This window comes from Mytilus trossulus, chromosome 12 (genome assembly GCF_036588685.1).
Source record: "Mytilus trossulus isolate FHL-02 chromosome 12, PNRI_Mtr1.1.1.hap1, whole genome shotgun sequence".
NCBI lineage: Eukaryota > Metazoa > Mollusca > Bivalvia > Mytilida > Mytilidae > Mytilus > Mytilus trossulus.
The window spans coordinates 12,842,418-12,863,523 of record NC_086384.1 but is presented as its reverse complement, the minus strand read 5'-3'; the positions used below and the strand labels follow the sequence as shown (position 1 = coordinate 12,863,523).

Sequence of the window (21,106 nt, the reverse complement as noted above, 5' to 3'; positions counted from 1 at the left end):
TGACAGTAGTAAACTTTTGACTTACTGAGCCACTTAAAACTGGCCAATTTTATAATTCTGACATGTAGGGACTTAAGTAAAACAAAACGAATCAATCCTTCAACTGTAAATTCATGTTTTTTTCATCAGGATTCTAATTCGGGTATTTACCCAAATATGAATTCAATTAAAATTAATATAAATTTTGTACGACATGGATCATTAGTAATATAAACAATAATAAATGGCACTTTCTATGAGACAAATTGTACAAAAAAATAAAACTGGCATTTACTACAAAATGGATGTAAAATTTATTATGGCAAATAATATTTTGTAAACATCAACTGCAAAGATTGGCAAAAAAGCTAACAAATTGGAATGATAAATAAAACTCCATCTTTTCAGACACTTAAAAGTCTGGATTTGATTTGTATTTTCATCATACTAAAAAAGTTTATTTGGCAGGTAAGAGTTGTCTCCCATTTTAGATTTTTTTTTCATTTTTTTTTTATATTGAATACAGGTACTTTTTTTCAAAATTGTACATGACCATAGTACAATCTTCATTCTCCTATCATAAATTTTAATTTCTATTTTTTAAACTAGTCAAATATCTTAAACATTTTTCAAGAGTTTATTATTAGAATAAAAATATGGATGGAACTCTAGTCATGCTAGCATTTAATGTCTTTGATATTTTTATGACTATAATTTTTTTTTTTAAATATATCTGTAAAAAAAATATTGAAAATTGAAAGCTTGGCAAATTAATAAAAAAAAAATAACAAAAGAAGTGGAGACAACTCCAGTTTAATGACATGAAGAAATGCTAAATTTATAATTCAGTTCATTTGTGTCTGTTTCTGATTAAAACATAATGAGATCTTTTTTAAATGTAAGGAATGGGGAAAGATAGGATTTCATGATTTTATGTTTTTTTCTTCCATAAAGTATTAATTGTTGTTAAATTATCAAATTAGTCATTCAATATAACTTCTTTTTTCGAAAGACTATTGTTTTTTAGTACATTTGTTACAATGCATTACCATAATTTCTCAGTGAAGTAAAAACCTATTTAAAAAATAATAAAAACCTATAATTATATAAATCAACTTGTGAGCGAACAACACTGATAATTAATTCTTGCTGTGTGGCTACATGTATTGGTGGATTGATGTGTTATTCAATCACTCATTGAATATTTTACGATTATTTAAATAATCAATTTGTTTTTCTATAAATACAATGTATAAATAAACATATCATGATACGTTTAAAAAAAAAAATGTAAATTGAAAGAAAATATCTTATATTACAAATCACTATTTATGAGGAGCCAATTTCTCTAGATCTTGGTCATGATATAATTCTATGAGAAACACAATATAGCTAAAAATTTCATATGTGGAAAATTTAAAACAATGACTCTAATAATAGCAAATCAGTCAATCTATACAAGAAAAAAACCAAATGGCATCAATAAATAAAGATACTTGTAAATAAATAAATGTCTTAAGTTGAACAAAAAATATGTCTTTATAGCATTAGACTTTTTATAGAGCAGTGTTAGCTGTTGAAAAAAGTCATAATTTTTATCTTATAGTTCATTTACTAAAAACTTAATAATTATATATGGAATGTTGTGAATATCTTACTGTAAATTAATAATTTTGGGTCAGGTTTATAACATTTCCTTATGTTAGAAGATAGTCTGAGAATTTGTGAATTTGAATCAAACATTATCTCTAGAGGTCATGTTTTTCAAAAAATCTGAACCAAGAGCAGATAACTTCTTAAGGAGTTTCCAGATATCGTGATAATGGGTATGCACAAATGCGTATGCTGTAGAAGAAATATTCCATATTCTATCAAACTATGGCGCAAATTAAACAGAAAATAATTACATTTTGTATCATAAATAACAATAATAAAATTCTTTTTGTAATAAAACATTTAACAATGGAATGTCTTCATATAACGAATCACCAGATTTTGTGTGAACACATATTTGGTTTGTAAATCAACAATAAACTTCAAAATGAGGCTGGAATATAAAAATTGCAATGCAATCACATTCTTTGTGTGGCACTTGTTTTCAATGGACTCTCATATGGAACCACCAATTCACTGTAGTTGACCAACTGCTGTCTTGAGCTTCTTTGAATTTTTTCCTGAATTTGTCTAGAGCCACTTCTTCAGTTGAGTTCAAGGCAAGAACGTCTTTAATGTAATCAATATCTGAGACATTATTAAGCTGAGGTATTCCTGATGACAGCATCATGGTAAACAACTGAATCAGTAGGTGTGCTTTGCTACGAATGATTAAGTAAGCCCTCTCACAAATGTCTTTAAAACTGAAAGTATAGAAAATAATTCTTAATACAGATATCAATAGAACTGTAAAAAACTAATAACAATCAGTAAAAATTACTATTATTGCAAAGCAATATAATATTTCCCATAGAAAGTAATCAAAAGCTAGCATTGAATAAATAGAGAATATCATATGGCTTTTTCAATATCGCATCCGTATCAACCCGAGACACCAATACAATCCCAAGAGCTCTGCTCGAGGGATTATATTGGTTGAGGGTTGATACGGTGTGTGATATTGAAAACGCCATATCATATACACTTTATTAAATACATATACCTCAAGAAGATTTTTTTCTGTGACATGACGTACGAGGTTTGAAATGACGTCATACAGATTATAGTTTTGACATGACGTCATTCAGATTTGGGATTTGTGCAACAGTGACTGCAACAGTGACTGCAATCGTAACGTGACGTCATACAGATTAAAGGTGTGATAAAGGTTTTGCAACCGTGCTGATATCGATATCATCACAGGTGGCTGATACAGCAAGCTTGCCAATGACTGTATAACACATACTATTTATCTGTATTAACTAGTAAGTATATAATAATTCTAATATTGCATTAGTGCAATATAAATCTTTAAAATTCATGACCTAAATTTATAAATGACAAAATCTTAGTTTAATCCAACTTTTACTTTCAAATATTATATTGCTATACAATAAAAAGGCTATTGCATGAATAATGGGGAATATTGTCCCTCCTAGAACCTATACTGCACTCGCAAGCTTGTGCAATATAAAATTCTACTCGTGACAATATTCCCCATTATCGGACCACAGATGAATTATCATGTTGTGATTGGTTAAACGCCGTCACATGGTGACACCCTATGAGACTGTATGGGGTTAGTAAGTTTCATATGGGTTTCATGACGCGTTAATGGCGACGTCATCTATTGATGTTGTTGCGTTTCATTGTTTATTTTTCAACAAAACGCCGCAAAAAAACTCCAGCGTCCGATAAATTAATTATACGGTTAACTACTGGCTCCCTACGGATCCATAGAGGGTGAATAAAATTCATAGGGGACTCGGCCTCCCGCCTCACCCCCTATGGATTTTACTAACCCTTTATGGATCCGTATGGGGTCAGTAGCAAACCATATAACTTATAATATTCATGCATTAACTCTATATTATTATACTTTATCATTCATTCTTTTATAAGCCCAACCCACCAATAGCTACATGGAATAACATTAGCAACACATGAAACCCAAACAATATGGGAAAAGGTAACATTTTTACTTACACAATATTAGATAAGATAAAGATAAGATAAATTTTATTTCCAATAGAGGACCCAATCTATAGGCATAGTCAGTACATAAATTATATGAAAAGGTATATATTTTCAAACATGTGAAAAAGGACTGGGTAACAAGACCCCAGCAGCACCCCCTATCAATTAAGTTTTATAGTAGCCTCCAACCCCTAAAACTACATTTTACCCTATATTCTATTTTGAGCCATGTCAGCCATCTTAGTCAGCCAGTGGTACCATCGTTCACATTTGTTTAACTAGATACCTCAATAATGATTTTGAATAAGTTTAATTCTTTATTGCCCAAGTAGTTTCATAGAAGATTTTTGTAATAGAACACAAAAATCAAAAATTTACAAAAATATTGATAAAAATTGACTATAAAGTGCAATAACTCCTTCAGGGGTCATTTAATCATTTTGGTCATGGTGACTTATTTGTTAATCTTACTTTGCTGCCCATTATTGCTGTTTACAGTTTATCTCTTTATATAATAATATTCAAGATAATAACCAAAAACTGTAAAATGTTTTTCTTCATACTGAATTATCTCCCATATATTTGCATAAATCTCATATATAAAACAAGTAACCCTATTTTTACAAATGCATTAAATGATTACAAGTGAAGATATACTAGTCAACAAAAGAAACGATACAAGACTTTTTTTTCAAAATTAAGATAAAGACTTCATTGGACCAATATTGAAGGTAGTAAATTGTTATGGAAATATAAATCCGTTTAAAAAAATGGTTTTTTTTGGCTTTCATGACGTTTTTTTGCGATTTTTTTTTTTTACAAAATTTACATAAAACGACAATTTTAAAAACAGAATTTCCAACTTATGATGCCATCCTCACATTTAAAGGTGAAGACAATGTTTGCCATCAATTTGTTTTTAAAAATCATACAGTTTATTCGTTTATTTGTAAAGCAAAGTTCGGCTCCATGAGAAATTGTTAAAATGTATACATTATCAACTGATTTACCATAGACAGTATGTGTAAAGTGATATTCAAAAAGCAGTAGCAATCTTAAAACTAATCCAAAAGGTTGCAAATTTACTGTGCCTTGTTTTCATACCTAAAGCATTGATTTGAGACGAAAATAAAAAAAAAATTTTGCATTTTTTGTGATTTCAAAAAACACTTTTTTACCCAAAAATTTGGAAAAACAATATTTCAACCCATTAGTTACAACATGAACATAACTTGATTAGCATATTGAATATTTTTGAACAAATTTGAAATTTTATTTAGTTCTTCGAAAATTATGTGTCGATTTTTATTCAACTTTCTGCAAAACTAATTTGCACCCTATGATCGTTTACATGGAATTTAGATATTTTCCAACAAGTTTTGGTTTTCATTATCATATGTGCATACATTGCAAATGAAAGCTTTTTAAAATAGTGTACCTGTACCTCATTTTGTTTTATATTTATTACTTTTTGATAAATTTTGTTTCAAAATTGTGTATCGTTTCTTTTGTTGACTAGTATATGTCAGATACTTAAGTTAAGTATAAAACATGCTGCTTGTATGTTTTTTTCAGAACATTGCATGGTGAACTTTAAATTAAACATTGATACATGGTGCACTTAACTTTTTGTAACTAAAGTGAAAATTTTGATAAAATGGTAATACATATTATAAAACATGCACATTATTTTGTAATTTAAATAATTGAGTAAAAAAACAGTAATAAAATTTAGCTGAAATTAACTACCACATAAAATTAAGAATGGAAATGGGGAATGTGGCAAAGAGACATCAACCCGACCATAAAAAAACAACAGCAGAAGGTCACCAACAGGTCTTTAAAGTAGGGAGAAATTCCTGCACCCGGAGGCATACTAAATAGTTTCCACTTACAAACATACAATAAAATCTAATTTTTAGAAACTTACTCTCCGAAATTTTGTGGCTTTTGATCCCCATCTTTTATGATATACTCAAAATGGCTGGTAAGAATAAATGGCACTCGTTCTCTGTTAATGTTAAACTTTGTTTTTTTATTTCCAAGAAAATGTCCAAAGTCTATATGAAACAACTGAAATATAAAAATTAAATGAAGGTGAGTTTTATTTTGTGTGAATATCAAGTGAAATTTTCATGCAATCAGGTAAGATATTTTATAATTTATTCATTTGTACATCAAATACATGCAGCTATAATATTTTAATGTAGTATAAATTTTGAACAATAAATTAGTCATATAACTGACTTTTAACTTTACAGTTTATAATTTTTTGACTGGTTACCTTTTTTGTGATAGGATATTCTGACGGCTGGTAATCTACACATGCAGCATAATTGGTTCTGCAATAAAAACCGTGAGAGGATTTTTCCGGTTTTGCTTGAGTGGAGTAATAGTCACCGCTTCAAAAGGTAAGCAAACTTATAAATCATATTTTCTAATTCAACTGATCAAAATATTGAAAATTGGAGAATGCTATGTTGTAATGCATACTTTAACGAACAGATACATGTATCATTCACTGTTGTACATGGCGTTAAACTCCTACAAAATCAGTTAACCCACAAGAAATTGCCGAAAAAAATGACATTAAAATTTTGAAATGGTTCTATTAACAGACCTCCAAGTTCAAATTTAGTTTTTGTTTCAGTCAATGGGTATGAATGTTGTTTTGGGAGGCGTGTAAGCTGTCCAAAGTTGATAGATGTCTTAATAAATCTAAAAACTTCAAATTTATATTATTTCATGCTTGAGGGGATAGGTTTTGATTGAGGACATTGGACATTGTGAATGCATGAAGGGAAATAGTGACAAAATTACTCCACTCAAGCACAACTAGAAAATACTCTCACAGTTCTCATGGCAGAACCAATTGTTCTGCGCCTGTAGTTAACCAGCCGTGATTCTGGTACTCGGTAAATAAAGAACAACTCAAAAAAGTTTAATCAATCTGGCAATCAATGCAATTTCGGGAAAAAATTACTGTTAAACAATAACAAGCTTGCAAATTTTTATAAAAATAATTCTCTTGACTACCTGTCCACTTTCTTTCATCATTATATTGTCGTTATGTCTGTCCCCAACTCCCAGGATGTAGGTGGCCACAGCATATCCTGCACAGGACAGCTTAAATTCTTCAACTGCTCTTTGTAAACTGAAAATAAGTCAAACAAATAGAAAAATGCTGAGTTTAACTTGCTAGAATAGATACAATAGTGTACAAAATTTGAAATACTGTGTGTTGATTCATAATATTTAGCCAAACTTCAAACAACATTTTTACCTATGTTCAGTTGGATTTTTATGTTTTAACCAATCATAAAGTGATCTCTTATCCAGTCCTAGTTTTCTCCATTTTTGTATTCCAGCAAGTGTTAAAGATTTCTGTACAACTTCAATCATACCCTCTTCACATCCAGTTGCAACACATCCATAAGGATTTAGTCTGAAATAGAATACAGTACTTGAATTTCAACAATTACAAAACAAGAATGTGTCCCCCATACACAGATGCCCCATCTGCACTATCATTTTCTATGTTCAGTGGACCGTGAAAATTGGGGAAAATCTTTAATTTGTCATTAAAATAAGAAAATTCATATCATAGGTAACATGCATATGTATACTACGTTTCAAGTTGATTGGACTTCAACTGCATCAAAAACTACCTTGACCAAACACATTGAACCAAAATTTTAACATGAAGTGGGAAAATTGGACGAACTGACGTACAGAAGGACAAATGGACGCACAGACTAAGAAAACATAATGCCTATAAATGGGACATAAAAATAGTGTGTTATCAATAAAATAATGAGTATGTTTCTTGAAGATTAAAAAATTACATCACAATAAGAAATATTTGATTTTGTTATCATTATACCTGAGATCATAGCCTTGTGATTGCCATATAGTATCCATGACTTCTAAAATCTGTAATGTCAGCATATCTTGTCTTAAATCTTAAAAAAAAATATCAATTATGTCAGATTAGAATAATAACAGACACCTCATTTCATCCGTCACATATCTCATATGGACACTTTCAGACCCTTCAAAAATATTTTCTCCATATTATTTTACTCAGGGGTTCCTTCAAATTTGGTGTTTTTTTGGTTTTTTTGGTTTTCTTTTTTTTTGTTTATATACTGATTTTGCGTCATGGATCATTACCCCATATCCTTGTTTTTCTGTTACCTGGTGTTATTGCTTATTATAAACATTGGTTGCAATGATTTACATTAATTTCCCAGTGAAATAAAAACCGATAATTTCACATGTGAATAAACCTGGTTATTTCACTCCTCTACATTATACAACAATAGGTGTTTTCAAGACGTTAATAACGTTTGATCAAAACTAATTATGAATGCGTAGAAAAAGATATAGCTCCTTACATTTTCTACTTTAATTTCATTAAAAAAAAAGCCATTTGCCAAAAGCTAATGTAATAAAAAGAAAATAATTCAAATAGAGAAAAATATTCCAACTTGTGATCGAATAACACTAATATTTAACTCATGCGCTGCGCGCATTCGTGAATTAATGTGTTCAAGTCACCTGTTAAATATTTTTCTATATTTGAATTATTTTATTAGTTATTCTATAAATCTATACTATACAGTGTAACAGTTAACATTCTCACCGTCTCCACATTTATATATCAACTGTATGTTTTGTCCTTTCTCATCATCATTTGTCCATTCCAACCAAAATGGCTTCTTTTTAGAGTCCATAACTTTACAGGATTTCTCACTATAAATAAATAAAATCTTGAATAATGACTTACTCTATATGAAATATTAATTTCTATTCAATAATCTTATACACTCTAAGGTTGTTGTCTCTTTGACAAATTTTCCATTTCAATTCTCAATTTTATAACAATATTTATAACAGTGGAGGGGCCTCAGTGGCCAAGTGGTCTAAGTAGTTACTTCTGTCATCACTAGTCAGTCTATGTTGTGAGTTCAAATCCCGCTGGTGTAGGTTCAATTGACTCCAATCTTAATTGACTAGCACAGATTGTCAGTTTTCCTATCTAAGATCAATGGTTTTCTTCAGGCACTCAAAATCCAGCTTCCTCCACCAATAAAAACTGGCCTCCACAATAATTATTTTGTACATTAATAAGCCTGTAAGTTTCCCCATTTTAATTATTTCATGTTTGTCATTTTGGGGCCTTTTATAGATGACTATACAATATTGGCTTTGCTCATTGTTAAAGGCCCTACATAGGATGACCTATATTTGTAAATATCTGTGTCATATGGTACTTGCACAATATTCTCTTATTTATACATTTAGGTGATTGGACAATATATTGTACAGAATGCCTCTATGTATGTATGTACTTACATAATTTTGTCTAATTTATACATTAGGGTGATTGAACTTTATATTTTACAGAACGCCTCTTTGTATATGTATGTACTTACATAATTTTGTCTTATTTATACATATAAGTGATTGGACAATGTTTTGTACAGAATGCCTCTATGTATGTATGTACTTACACAATTTTATCTAATTTATACATTAAAGTGATAGGACTATATATTTTACAGAACGCCTCTTTGTATGCAGATTGCTGCATGACCTTCTGCAAGGGAGAGTCATCTTTTTCTTTAGCCTTTTTCTTCAAATTCTGAAAAGAAAAAAAAACCGCTATGAATTATACATTTTCCTCTCACATAGAGATCACATGATGTATCACATGATGTATCAGTTGACAGTGTGGACAAAAATAATACTAAAAGTTTTACTGTTGACATCCTTGGCTTCCAAATACAAAATGCAGCTGCCTTTGACAGTTAATTAATATGCAAGTAAATTCACAAAAATGTAATGTTTTCATATTTTTGACACTCAGATTTGGTTTGCCTTTCTGTTAATTTGGATAGTATAATAGCAAATAATGAAATTAAAAAAGCCATATTTTTTTCACATGCAAAATATTCAAAGTCAATGTCCCAGGACTGAATGTGTATCGCCAAATAACCTCAATGGAAATGAAAATGCCAATTCTTATAAAATTGCATATTAATATACTATTGACTAATTAGTACAGTGCATGGCAAATTCAATGATCCCGGTCAAAATTATTGTACAAAAAACATAGTATTGGAACTTTGAGAACACTGTGTGAATATGTGTGATTTTTTTGCAAAATCAAAACAGTCTACCTACAAGTCATGTGACAAAATCATGTGATACCTACTGCTGCTTTGGTATGTATATCTGGCCAAGTTCGGATGGATATCTAGAGTAGATGGGATTGACATGGTCATATATAACACCTGTTATGATTGGATATAGCTTTCCCGCCATTGACACTCGAGGAACCCTGGGTTGTGGCAGGGTTCCTAGAGATCGACTCGATATCCTTGATGTTATGACGTCAATCCAATCAAATTTGAATGTAAACATATTCGGAGTACTCAGTAGGGGCCATGTACTTCCGGTAATCTAGAGACCCTACTCTTCAAAATTATTTACCGTTCATATGGAACTCTAGTCAGAACTCGAGTTCCATCCGAACTTGGCCTCTGAGATAGATTTGAGTTTGTCATGTGACTAGATCATGTGATACTTACTGCTGCTTTGGTATGTATATCTGTGATAGATTTGAGTTTGTCATGTGACTAGATCATGTGATACTTACTGCTACTGTGATAGATTTGAGTTTGTCATGTGACTAGATCATGTGATACCTACTACTGCTTTGGTATTTATATCTGTGATAGATTTGAGTTTGTCATGTGACTAGATCATGTGATACTTACTGCTGTTTTGGTATGTATATCTGTGATAGATTTGAGTTTGTCATGTGACTAGATCATGTGATACTTACTGCTGCTTTGGTATGTATATCTGTGATAGATTTGAGTTTCTGTAGGATGATTTGCTGCCTGTCTAGGATGGACATATGACTGGGGTTTGCCTTGAGATATATTTCTATGATTAAACCATACTGGACGGTAACAGAGGGTTCATGCATGTCTGACCTGAAATAAAAAAAATGAAAATTTATCCAAAGTGCTTCAGTTTCTTCAATTCTTCAACAAACTAAATATTCAAGTTAAACATGCAAAATGTATTTACAGACATTGTGTTAAAAGATTTTTGTTGTCAAAGTATGCGCTCTATTCTACCAGTCCAATAATCAATGCAAAATTTACCGCTTTTCATTGATTTGTCGTGGAAAACAAAAATGAGTACTGTTTGTGACGTCATCAGTAGAATGCAGGAACATAAATTTCCAACAAAAAGGTTGATTTTCTATTCAGTGAATGTATCAGCTATGATTAATTCTAATATTGGTCAATAGCTCCTAATTTGAAATTTAAGGCAAAAAAGAGAGCCATTTCACAGCCTAATCGAACTTACTCCTTTGGAAAACTTACTTGAGCAACCAAAATAACTTATGTCCTATATTACGATTCTGTAGTGCTCTCCGTAACAGGAATTTGACTAGATCACAGTTTAAATAGTTCTCATACTTTAAAGCCTGTACTAACTGTAGCAAATACTGAGCCAATTCTTCATCACTGAAAGATACAAAATACAGGATTATTATTCATCATTATAGTATCAACAAACAAAAAACAAAAAAAACAGTTGTTTTTAAAAATTGTTGAGCCAACTATTTTTAAGAGACTATTTTCTAAGAAAGCAGTCATGTGCATGATCTGTTCAGGTATGTACCTCTGTTTGTATTGGCAGCACTCCACTTATCAGATGAGCCATTATAAAATATTTACTTCATCTTTAACATATTAAATATCCATAGAATGCTCAGTGCCTTAAAATAATTTAAGAAATTAATAAATTGTAATTATTTTTATTTTTTCTGATTTTTTTTAAATTTTCAAACAGAATGAGATATTAAATCACCTGTGTTTATGCTTCAAAATGTTCCTTAATTGAAAGGCCTCTAAGGCAGTTCATACATGTGACTGATTTGTCAAGTCAAAACAGGAAATTTGAAAATTCTCTTATTTTTATTTGTAATTTAGATATATAAAATTCTAGAAGTAGTACAGATTGCAAAAGAAAATCAAAGCCTGAAAGGCAGTAAAAACAATATCTGCCTGGATCATGTTTTTGTGACTTTTGCCTTTATTGTCCACATGTAAAAGATTGAACCTGACAAAAGTTTAAAATTGAGAAGCGAAATGGGTAATGTTTCAAATAGACAACAACCTGACCATTGAAAAGATAACAGTAGAAGGTCACCAACAGGTCTTCAATGTAGCAAGAAATTCCTGCACCCTCCCCCCTCCCCCCCTCCATTACATGTATGTAGTGAGAAGTTAAGATTTTCCAGTGGAAAAGTCACAATTTCAAGCTACTTCATATATGATAAGCATGAGAAATTTATATAATGTACAGAAAACTAGAGGTCAAAACATAGCAGGACTAATACACACGTACATGCATGTGAATTGTTTGAAAGAATCACCCTGACTCAGGAACAAACGCTATGAATTTTAAAGTTGTAAATCAAAAAGTTAATTTTGCTTTTATTTTTACAAATCCCTGATAAGTGTACAAGATGAGTTTTAATCAAAGTAATTCTAGTCCTTAAAATAATAGATTTTACTCTAAACTAGAAGCTCTAAAGAGCATGTGTCGCTCGATCACATTGGTCTATGTGAATATTAAACAAAGGACACAGATGGATTCATGACAAAACTGTGTTTTGCTGATGGGGATGTGTTTGTAGATCTTACTTTACTAAACATTCTTGCTGCTTACAATTATCTCTATCTATAGTGAACTTCGACCAGTAGTTTCAGTGGAAAATGTTAGTGAAAATTTACAAATTTTATGAAAATTATTAAAAATTGACTATAAAGGGCAATAACTCCTTAAGGGGCCAATTGACCTTCATTTTGAATTATTTTTAGGTCTTCCTTTGCTATACATTCTTGCTGACAGATTTGCTCTTAATGCCTTGGTTTTTAAGTTATAAGCCAAAAACTGCATATTTCCCCTATGTTCTATTTTTAGCCATGGCAGCCATCTTGGTTGGTTGGCCAAGTCACCATACACATTTTTAAACTAAATACCCCGAATGATGATTGTGGACAAGTTTGCTTTAATTTGGCCCAGTGGTTTCAAAGGAGAAGATTTTTCTTAAAGATAAATAAGATTTACGAAAAATGGTTAAAAATTAACTATAAAGGGCAATAACTCCTAAAGGGGTCAACTGACCATTTTGGTCATGTTGACTTATTTGTAAATCTTACTAGACTTTGCTGAACATAATTGCTGTTTACAGTTTATCTCTTTCTAAAACAATATTCAAGATAACCAAAATCTGCAAAATTTTCATAAAATTACTAATTCGGGGGCAGCAACCCAACAACAGGTTGTCTGATTTGTCTGAAAATTTTAGGGCAGATATATTAACAATTTTACTACATGTCAAATTTGCTCTTAATGCTTTGGTTTTTGAGTTATAAGCCAAAAACTGCATTTTACCCCTATGTTCTATTTTTAGCCATGGCAGCCATCTTGGTTGGTTGGCAGAGTCACCAGACACATTTTTAAAACTAGATACCCAAATGATGATTGTGGACAATTTTGGTTAAATTTTGCCCCGTAGTTTCACAGGAGAAGATTTTTGTAAAAGTTAATGACGACAGACGCCAAGTGATAAGAAAAGCTCATTTGGCCCTTTGGGCCAGGTGAGCTAAAAAATGTTTAAATTCAAGCTTAAAAGTAAAAGTCACAGTGACCTGGAGTCGATTTCACAAAAAAACTTACGACTATCGTAGTATGACTTAAGACCAATCTTTGTCAAAAGTTTTTTTGTGAAATCAACTCCTGATTTTTATATGTGAAAACACTGCCTTGCTAAGATGCATCTGTTTATAAATTTGGGTCAAACTAATTTCTTCAGTACAACAGTATCAATCAGTTATTATGTCACATTGTAGGGTCTAAACATGGGTTTTGGGGTACAGATGTGCAGCTTGGATTTCAAACCCCCCCATTCATATATTGTCATCTTGTTAAATCCGGACTTATAAACTTATTTCATTAGAAAAATCACAACTTATTCATATATTCCTTAGTTATCACATATCAAATTTCAAACAATAAAACAGCATTTATACAAAAATCTAATCGAAAGATGAAAATTACTGACCCCTTGGTGAAATTGCAACCCATTGAAATATTCAATGTGTCAAAAATAAGACCTATTCCAGCGGCACATCTGTATATCTTCTGTAAGAAGAGACACCCCCCCCCTCTTTGTCACATTGGACTAGGCAGGGCCATCATAATGAATTTCAATTTGACTATTCATTTGATGATTTTAACTTTTATGTTTTGAGTGTTCTATCCCACAACTATAGATTTTTATAGAATAAGAATCATTCTTCATACATACCGTACATAACGATTAAATTTTTTATTAGGTTTGGACAGATCACTGAAATATTGATGAAATGCATGTTAACTGTTGATTAAAATTGAGAATGGAAATGGGGAATGTGTCAAAGACAACAACCCGACCAAATAAAAAAACAACAGCAGAAGGTCACCAACAGGTCTTCAATGTAGCGAGAAATTCCCGCACCCGGAGGCGTCCTTCAGCTGGCCCCTAAACAAATATATACTAGTTCAGTGATAATGAACGCCTTATCTGGCTCAGGACTTTCTCCTATTTGTTATTACTGACATAGTTGGATAAATAATATAACACAACTAACTTTTCAATAAAGAAATTTTCTGTTAAAACTTTCAAAAAGTCATAGTAGGTCACTTGACTACGTTTTGCATGGTCAAAAATTTAAAAAAAATTATACTATCATCAAATGAAAACACGCTTATCATGCATAAAACAAAACCAATGACAAAACAAAATATTATAAAAGTAAATGAAAATAATATTTGAGTTTAAACATGTTTTTTTCAGACAAATTATGACAGTCAGAATCATTCATTCAGTTAAATGTTATGATTTTTAATATTCAGATTAATAAAACACAGAATTTTGAATTCCAGAGATTCACAGATAAACCTTTTTGTAAATGCCTAGAGCATCATTATGAAAACATCTTTCCAAGGCTGTTTATTGAGAATTCCTGCTCCACCTTGGATGCAGTAGTATCTGCACCTACTACTGTATCTTATACCCTTCAACAAAATCTCCAATGGCAGGGGTTAAAGGAGTAGAGCCAGTTATCCAATAAACAGAGCTGTGAAAGTTTTTTCATTTCTACTAATAAATTAGCCTAAAATAGGGATATGCTTTATTTCTATCCATTTTGCTAAAAATTTGTCAATTTTTAAACCTTTTTTATATGTGGCATCCATCCCTCGCCTATTGAAATTTTGGTAGAAAAGTAATGGATATGGAATATAAAAAATAAATTAGCAAAACAATTACTGGAGTAGAATGGTACCACAGTGACTGTTAATTTTCAAGAAAACAGTCCAAATTTTGGTGAATTCTGCTAAAATCAGGCTTTTACATAATTCACCTATAATTTGTTTTAACTGAACAAAATTGACATTTAAACAGATGTTTTCATCACATTATCATCACATTATGGTAGTAAGAATAATTCAGATGTATGATATCAGGCTAAAATTATGATTTAGTGATCCAATTTGTTGCCCAATTTGCTAATATCAGCTTCAAAGTATTTATTACACTGAGAACATGTGGATATGGTAAGTATATTCATTTGTTATTTATACATTACCCTTTTTAAGGGTTAATTTTGGCAATGAATTGCCCATATACTTACGGCAGTTCATCTAACCATTCAGTGGCTTTCTTTCTGACATATTTATCTGGGAATGTAAAATCTAGCAATGTTAAGGCTTGATCTGCCTCTAGTGTAGGCCATGTCTGTAATAGTGCCTGCATCTGTTGAATAAGGATATATAAATATTACATTGTATGAAATATATCATCAGATATTCAGATCATCCAGAAATATCACAAAATAAACTAGATATCATTGATATGGGAGCCATCTCTGTGGGTTCCACTGTGAATAACATGCGATAAGAAAATTGTATCTTTACCATAGGACATGGGTTTGTCAATTGAAACCAAAGTTTTTGACCTTGACCTTTGACATGGGAATTTTTTAATTCATAATGTCACACACTCTGGTGTTGGTTAAAATACATGTTAAGTATAAACTTTGTAATCATAACAGTTCTCAAGATATAGAGTGGACACTATCTTAACCATAGGACATGGCAAAGTTTTTGACCTTGACCTTTGAGTTAGAAAGTTGAACATACATAATGACAAGCCGTCTGGTGTTTGTTAAAATACATGTCAAGTTTAAACTTTGAAATCATACCAGTCCTTTGGTAGAGAGCGGACAGGATCCTTACCATAGGACATGGGGTAGTCAACTGAAACCAGTTTTTGACCGTGACATAGGAAAACATACTGATCACTATAGGGCAACCTGTCATTTGCCAAGCTCTATTTAGGAATGTGTAAATGGGACACAGATGATGCCACCACTTCCCTATCATATAAAGTTGAAAGGGACAAAACTGAAGAATAGTAAAAGTGACACTACCCAAATTTGTACTTGGTCTGATTTTTGTGGTATAAATGCAGTGTAGGACAGTCGAGTGTAAAAATTATTTCACAGGCCAAAAATGCATATTGGTTGGTAGCTTAAATATTTTACTCAACTTTTTTTACGTGTTATGCCATGCAAAATGACAAAAAAAGCAATATAAATATGGTAGATGTTCTCAATTCCTCAATCAAACCTTCCTGATACATAACCCTCAAAAAATCATTCCCTAAGTCTTCATTGTCACTGAATTCAGCATCATCTAGGATTTTGGAGAGGAAGAAGTGACTTCTCATTCCATGAGAGAGTAGAGAGAGGTGAAGTTCCATTGCTGATTTGGTTGCATAGTGATTTCGTGTTATCACTGATGCGTTTAAAATTAAACAAGTTTCTGCAAATTGATCTAACTAGAGGCTCTAAAGAGCCTGTGTCGCTCACCTTGGTACATTTGTATATGTGAATATTCAACAAAGGACACAGATGGATTCGTGACAAAATTGTGTTTTGGTGATGGTGATATGTTTGTAGATCTAACTTTACTGAACATTCTTGCTGCGTACATATATCCCCATCTATATTGATTGGCCAAGTAGTTTCAGTTAAAAGTGTTAATAAAAATTTACAAATTTTATGAAAATTGTTAAAAATTGACTATCGATTCGTCTGAAATTTTCAGGGCAGATAGATCTTGACCTGATAAACAATTTAACCCATGCCAGTTTTGCTCTTAATGCTTTTGTTTTTGAGTTATAAGCCAAAAACTGCATTTTATCCCATGTTCTATTTTTAGCCATGGCAGCCATCTTGGTAGGTTGACCAGGTCAACGGACACAATTTTTAAACTAGATACCCCAATGATGATTGTGGCCAAGTTTGGTTTAATATGGCGCAGTAGTTTCAGAGGAGAAGATTTTTGTAAAAGATAACTAAGATTTACGAAAAATGGTTAAAAATTGACTATAAAGGGCAATAACTCCTAAAGGGGTCATTTGACCATTTCGGTAATGTTGACTTATTTGTAAATCTTATTTTGCTGAACATTATTGCTGTTTACAGTTTATCTCTATCTATAATATTTTTCAAGATAATAACCAAAAACAGCAAAATTTCCTTAAAATTACCAATTTAGGGGTAGCAACCCAACAACAGGTTGTTCGATTCATCTGAAATTTTCAGGGCAGATAGATCTTGACCTGATAAGCAATTTTACCCCCATGTCAGAATTGCTCTAAATGCTTTGGTTTTTGAGTTATAAGCCAAAAACTGCATTTTACCCCTATGTTCTATTTTTAGCCATGGCGGCCATCTTGGTTGGTTGACAATTTTTAAACTAGATACCCCAATGATGATTGTGGCCAAGTTTGGTTTAATTTGGCCTAGTAGTTTCAGAGGAGAAGATTTTTGTAAAAGTTAACGCCGGACGCAGGACGACGCCGGACGCCGGACGCAAAGTGATGAGAAAAGCTCACCTGGCCCTTCGGGCCAGGTGAGCTAAAAATAGCATGGGGAATTTCGGTGATATTCTATTCAGTCAGTCATTTTAACAGGTGTCTCCAAAGTGTCAATTGCAAAACAAAATAAAAAGACATTTAATAAACGAATTATTTTCTTATGTCACTGCCACATGCATTTGCTTCTGTCCTTGGGGGGTTTAACTATCAACACTGGAATGAAAAATATTTCAACGGCTTCTTGGATGTATCCATGTATGCCGTAGTTCTTTTCATAATTCCCTTTGCCCTTGTTAGGTTAAGTGGGTCAGCAAGGTTTTACTGTCAATGACTGTCGCTAGCCTACTGTATATAAAACACCAATAGTTAAGCAAACATGCTTGTCAGTAAAACTATTTTTGACCCACTATTAACAAGCACATTGTCACAATGCATTTGTATACATCATATTGATATTTTAATGCACTTGCACGTTTAAACGATGTGACCAGAGGATTTCCGAAAAATGGTTGTTCCGAAGCATGGGGTGGTTTTTTAAAGGAGTAAACTACGATTTTGAGAATGATAATACACTCGCCCAATGATTTATGTTTGGGCCAGTTACTATCCATCTTTTGACAATTTCTAATCGCCCAATCAAGGTTCGGGTCGCATTTGGCGACCAGGCGACTGGCTGTGCCCAACACTGTAATGTAAAGTATTGTCTATAATTTTCAAAACATTTGGTTGAGTCAAACTTAAGTTAGAGAATAGGAACCAAAAAATCAGCAAATTTACCATTTGTTAAGGGGAATAACTCTAGTATGTTTAAAGCAATCACAAAAAATCAGACTTTATAAATTTTTTGTGGTAATCAGCACTGTGTACAAGTTTCAAAACATATGGCTGTCGCAGACTTCAGTTAGAGAAAGTAAAAAGAAAAATTCAGCAGCATAATTCTAAAACTGTTAAAGTGACGTTACCAAAATTCAATCTTGATCTGTGTTTTGGGGTATTAATAACAGAGTAATTTACCTTGGAAACTTCAATATGGTTGTCCCAGCTAACTGAATATAACACATACAACAGAGCATGAGGGAACTCGCTGCATTTGTCGCGTATGTCATAACGCATCCACCAAATAAGTTGTTTCTGCTGTTCGTCCAAAGTCTGAAGTACAGTGTACTGGTTAGCTCTCAGTATGGTGTCTAGCTGCTGAACAATGTTCTTGTTTGGTCTCCAAGTCTGAAGTATCATAAAATATCAATTATAACAGGCAATTATAGACAGGAGTTATATACTGTAAACCAACTTATTTTCGGCGATACCTTTTTCATGTTTTACCCTTTGTAAACTATTTCGCGGCTATTTAATTTCGCTATTTTCTGGATATAGTTTAATAAGGAAAGATCTTAGTTTTACATATTTGCGACGATATATATTTGCGTTAATTTTCTACTCGCGAAAGTCGCGAAAAATAAATCGCTCTTGAAAAGAAGTTGGTTTACAGTATCTTCATGATCACTTGATTTTTATATAAATTATATCATATCTGCTTCTAAATCAGCAGTCTTCAAAAATATATACAATATATCAAACTGTATAGTCTGGAAGATTATCAATAAAAGATGAGAATATTTTCAAGGGAAACAACTATAAAGATATGGCATTAATATCCATTAAACTAAATTTTATAAACATAACCAATAAAAATTAGTAATGCAAAAAAAGCAAGCAATGTATTTTATTTCTAGCATGTATAAGAATATCTTAAAAATCTTTTATGTCTCTAACTTTTAACAGTTGAACAAAAATTAAACATGATCACTTATTTTTTTTTTTTATAAATAACTGGATTATGTAAAAATCATAAAATTAGGTATTATCTCTTGGAACATTTTATTCATTAAATTCTATATGTAATTCAAGCAAACAATTGCTGCACAAGCTAGCTACATATAAACTATGTATATATGAAACTACATACAGTAGAGCCTGGCATTCCTGGAGCTTCTATATGAGTACTGGCCAGTTCTAAAACCTGACAAAAACAGAACATGCAGGGTTAATATGGTGGAGGACCAATAAAAGTCTGAACAGAAATTGTTCACCAATTTTCATCCTCAGTATATTAATTTTCTAGTACATGTTTAAACAAGTTTGGTTTTTGATTATGAAATAAAGACATAAATTTAAAATGGTAAAATATGGACCCCAAAAATGGGGTGTCAAAATGTATATTATCATATGACTCAATTTTACACCGTCTTTCTGCAGATATGGTAAACAAGAAAAGGATGAAAATTAGTTCAACATTCTGTAACATAGTTCATATTAATGCAAATGGAATATGAAATACTTGTGACTCTTTTATAGTGTAAGACATGCAATAACTAAATTATATATATAACATAATTATATAAGTATAGTGTGTATCTATTATTAAAGTAAGTGGTTAAACTAGGAAGGTCAAGTATTGACAGTTTTTAGATCGAAATACATATTCTAATTAGTAGAAAATTATACTTATTGAAGATATATTAAACAGTTAAGATGGATTACAATGTTTTTCCTATTCATATTTAGTGAACCAAATTCCATAAATAATCTACAGATTTTCCCCCAAATTTTGCACATACAGATATGTACAATTTTTTACTGAAGTTCGGGAAAAAATTATATCTGTACAGGTTTTCAAAATCAGAGGAATTTCAAAATTAATAAAATCAAAAATTTAATCAGAAAATTTGCTTGAGCTTGTAAGTATTGATAGGCAATTTTGTGTAATAACATACCTGCCAACTGTCACTATTTGCGGGGGATTTCCCCCATGGAGGCTCCCAAATTGAAATTTTGAAAGAGCAATTTTGTTCACAATTTAAACAAAACAATTAATTTTACAATGTCTTTAGGCTTATAAAAGTATGAAGAAGCCAAAAAACAACATTAAAATGCACCTGCAGGCCCCCATGAAGGTTTTTTTAGGACTTTGACAGCCATCTTACACACAAAACCCCCATGGGCATTTTGAAAAGTTGGCAGGTATGTAATAATTCCAAAATCTGTACTCTTTGCATCAAACTTTTTTTTTTTACCAAAGCCAATATTTAACTGATCTTTGGATTTGATACGAAAAATTAAAAAGAAAAACACAAAAAGATCCTTTTTTGCTATATGGCAAATGACATGCCAGTATTTCAATTGTACTAATTTATCTAATACATGTACATCAAAGTTTTAAATACATGTTGATATAGTTGTCAGTAGTTTCAATGATAGAAACATTTTTGTAAAGTTTGAAACAAAGATCTATTGATTTTAGTTTGGTTCCCCATGCCACCTTATACACAACATCATGCATAAACATAATACACCATCCACCATTAATTATTTATTTAAATATGAATATTCATTAAAAAAAATGTATACATGCTTTTAGGCCATCCTAAATTTATCTAATAATCTAATGAAAACTATATAATATAACCAAATTGT

General features: G+C 31.5%; 1 protein-coding gene across 6 annotated transcripts in view; it reads right to left on the bottom strand.

The window, feature by feature from the left end:
* Positions 1–1,482: 1,482 nt before the first annotated feature.
* Positions 1,483–21,106, bottom strand: part of LOC134693008 (phosphatidylinositol 4,5-bisphosphate 3-kinase catalytic subunit beta isoform-like) — a 31,389-nt gene continuing 11,765 nt past the window's right edge. For 3 of the 6 annotated variants that reach the window (XM_063553682.1, XM_063553686.1, XM_063553683.1), the window contains 13 exons: positions 19,599–19,652; positions 18,647–18,856; positions 15,381–15,502; positions 14,015–14,056; positions 11,016–11,159; positions 10,463–10,616; positions 9,126–9,256; positions 8,255–8,364; positions 7,493–7,571; positions 6,893–7,054; positions 6,646–6,763; positions 5,540–5,682; positions 1,483–2,336 (listed from right to left, as the gene is read on the bottom strand). In XM_063553682.1, coding sequence (XP_063409752.1) covers positions 2,078–2,336; positions 5,540–5,682; positions 6,646–6,763; positions 6,893–7,054; positions 7,493–7,571; positions 8,255–8,364; positions 9,126–9,256; positions 10,463–10,616; positions 11,016–11,159; positions 14,015–14,056; positions 15,381–15,502; positions 18,647–18,856; positions 19,599–19,652 — 1,728 coding nt within the window. In that variant the 3' untranslated portion in view covers positions 1,483–2,077. The remainder of the gene's footprint in view (positions 2,337–5,539; positions 5,683–6,645; positions 6,764–6,892; positions 7,055–7,492; positions 7,572–8,254; positions 8,365–9,125; positions 9,257–10,462; positions 10,617–11,015; positions 11,160–14,014; positions 14,057–15,380; positions 15,503–18,646; positions 18,857–19,598; positions 19,653–21,106) is intronic. The other 3 variants (XM_063553684.1, XM_063553685.1, XM_063553687.1) reach the window with 3 other exon arrangements.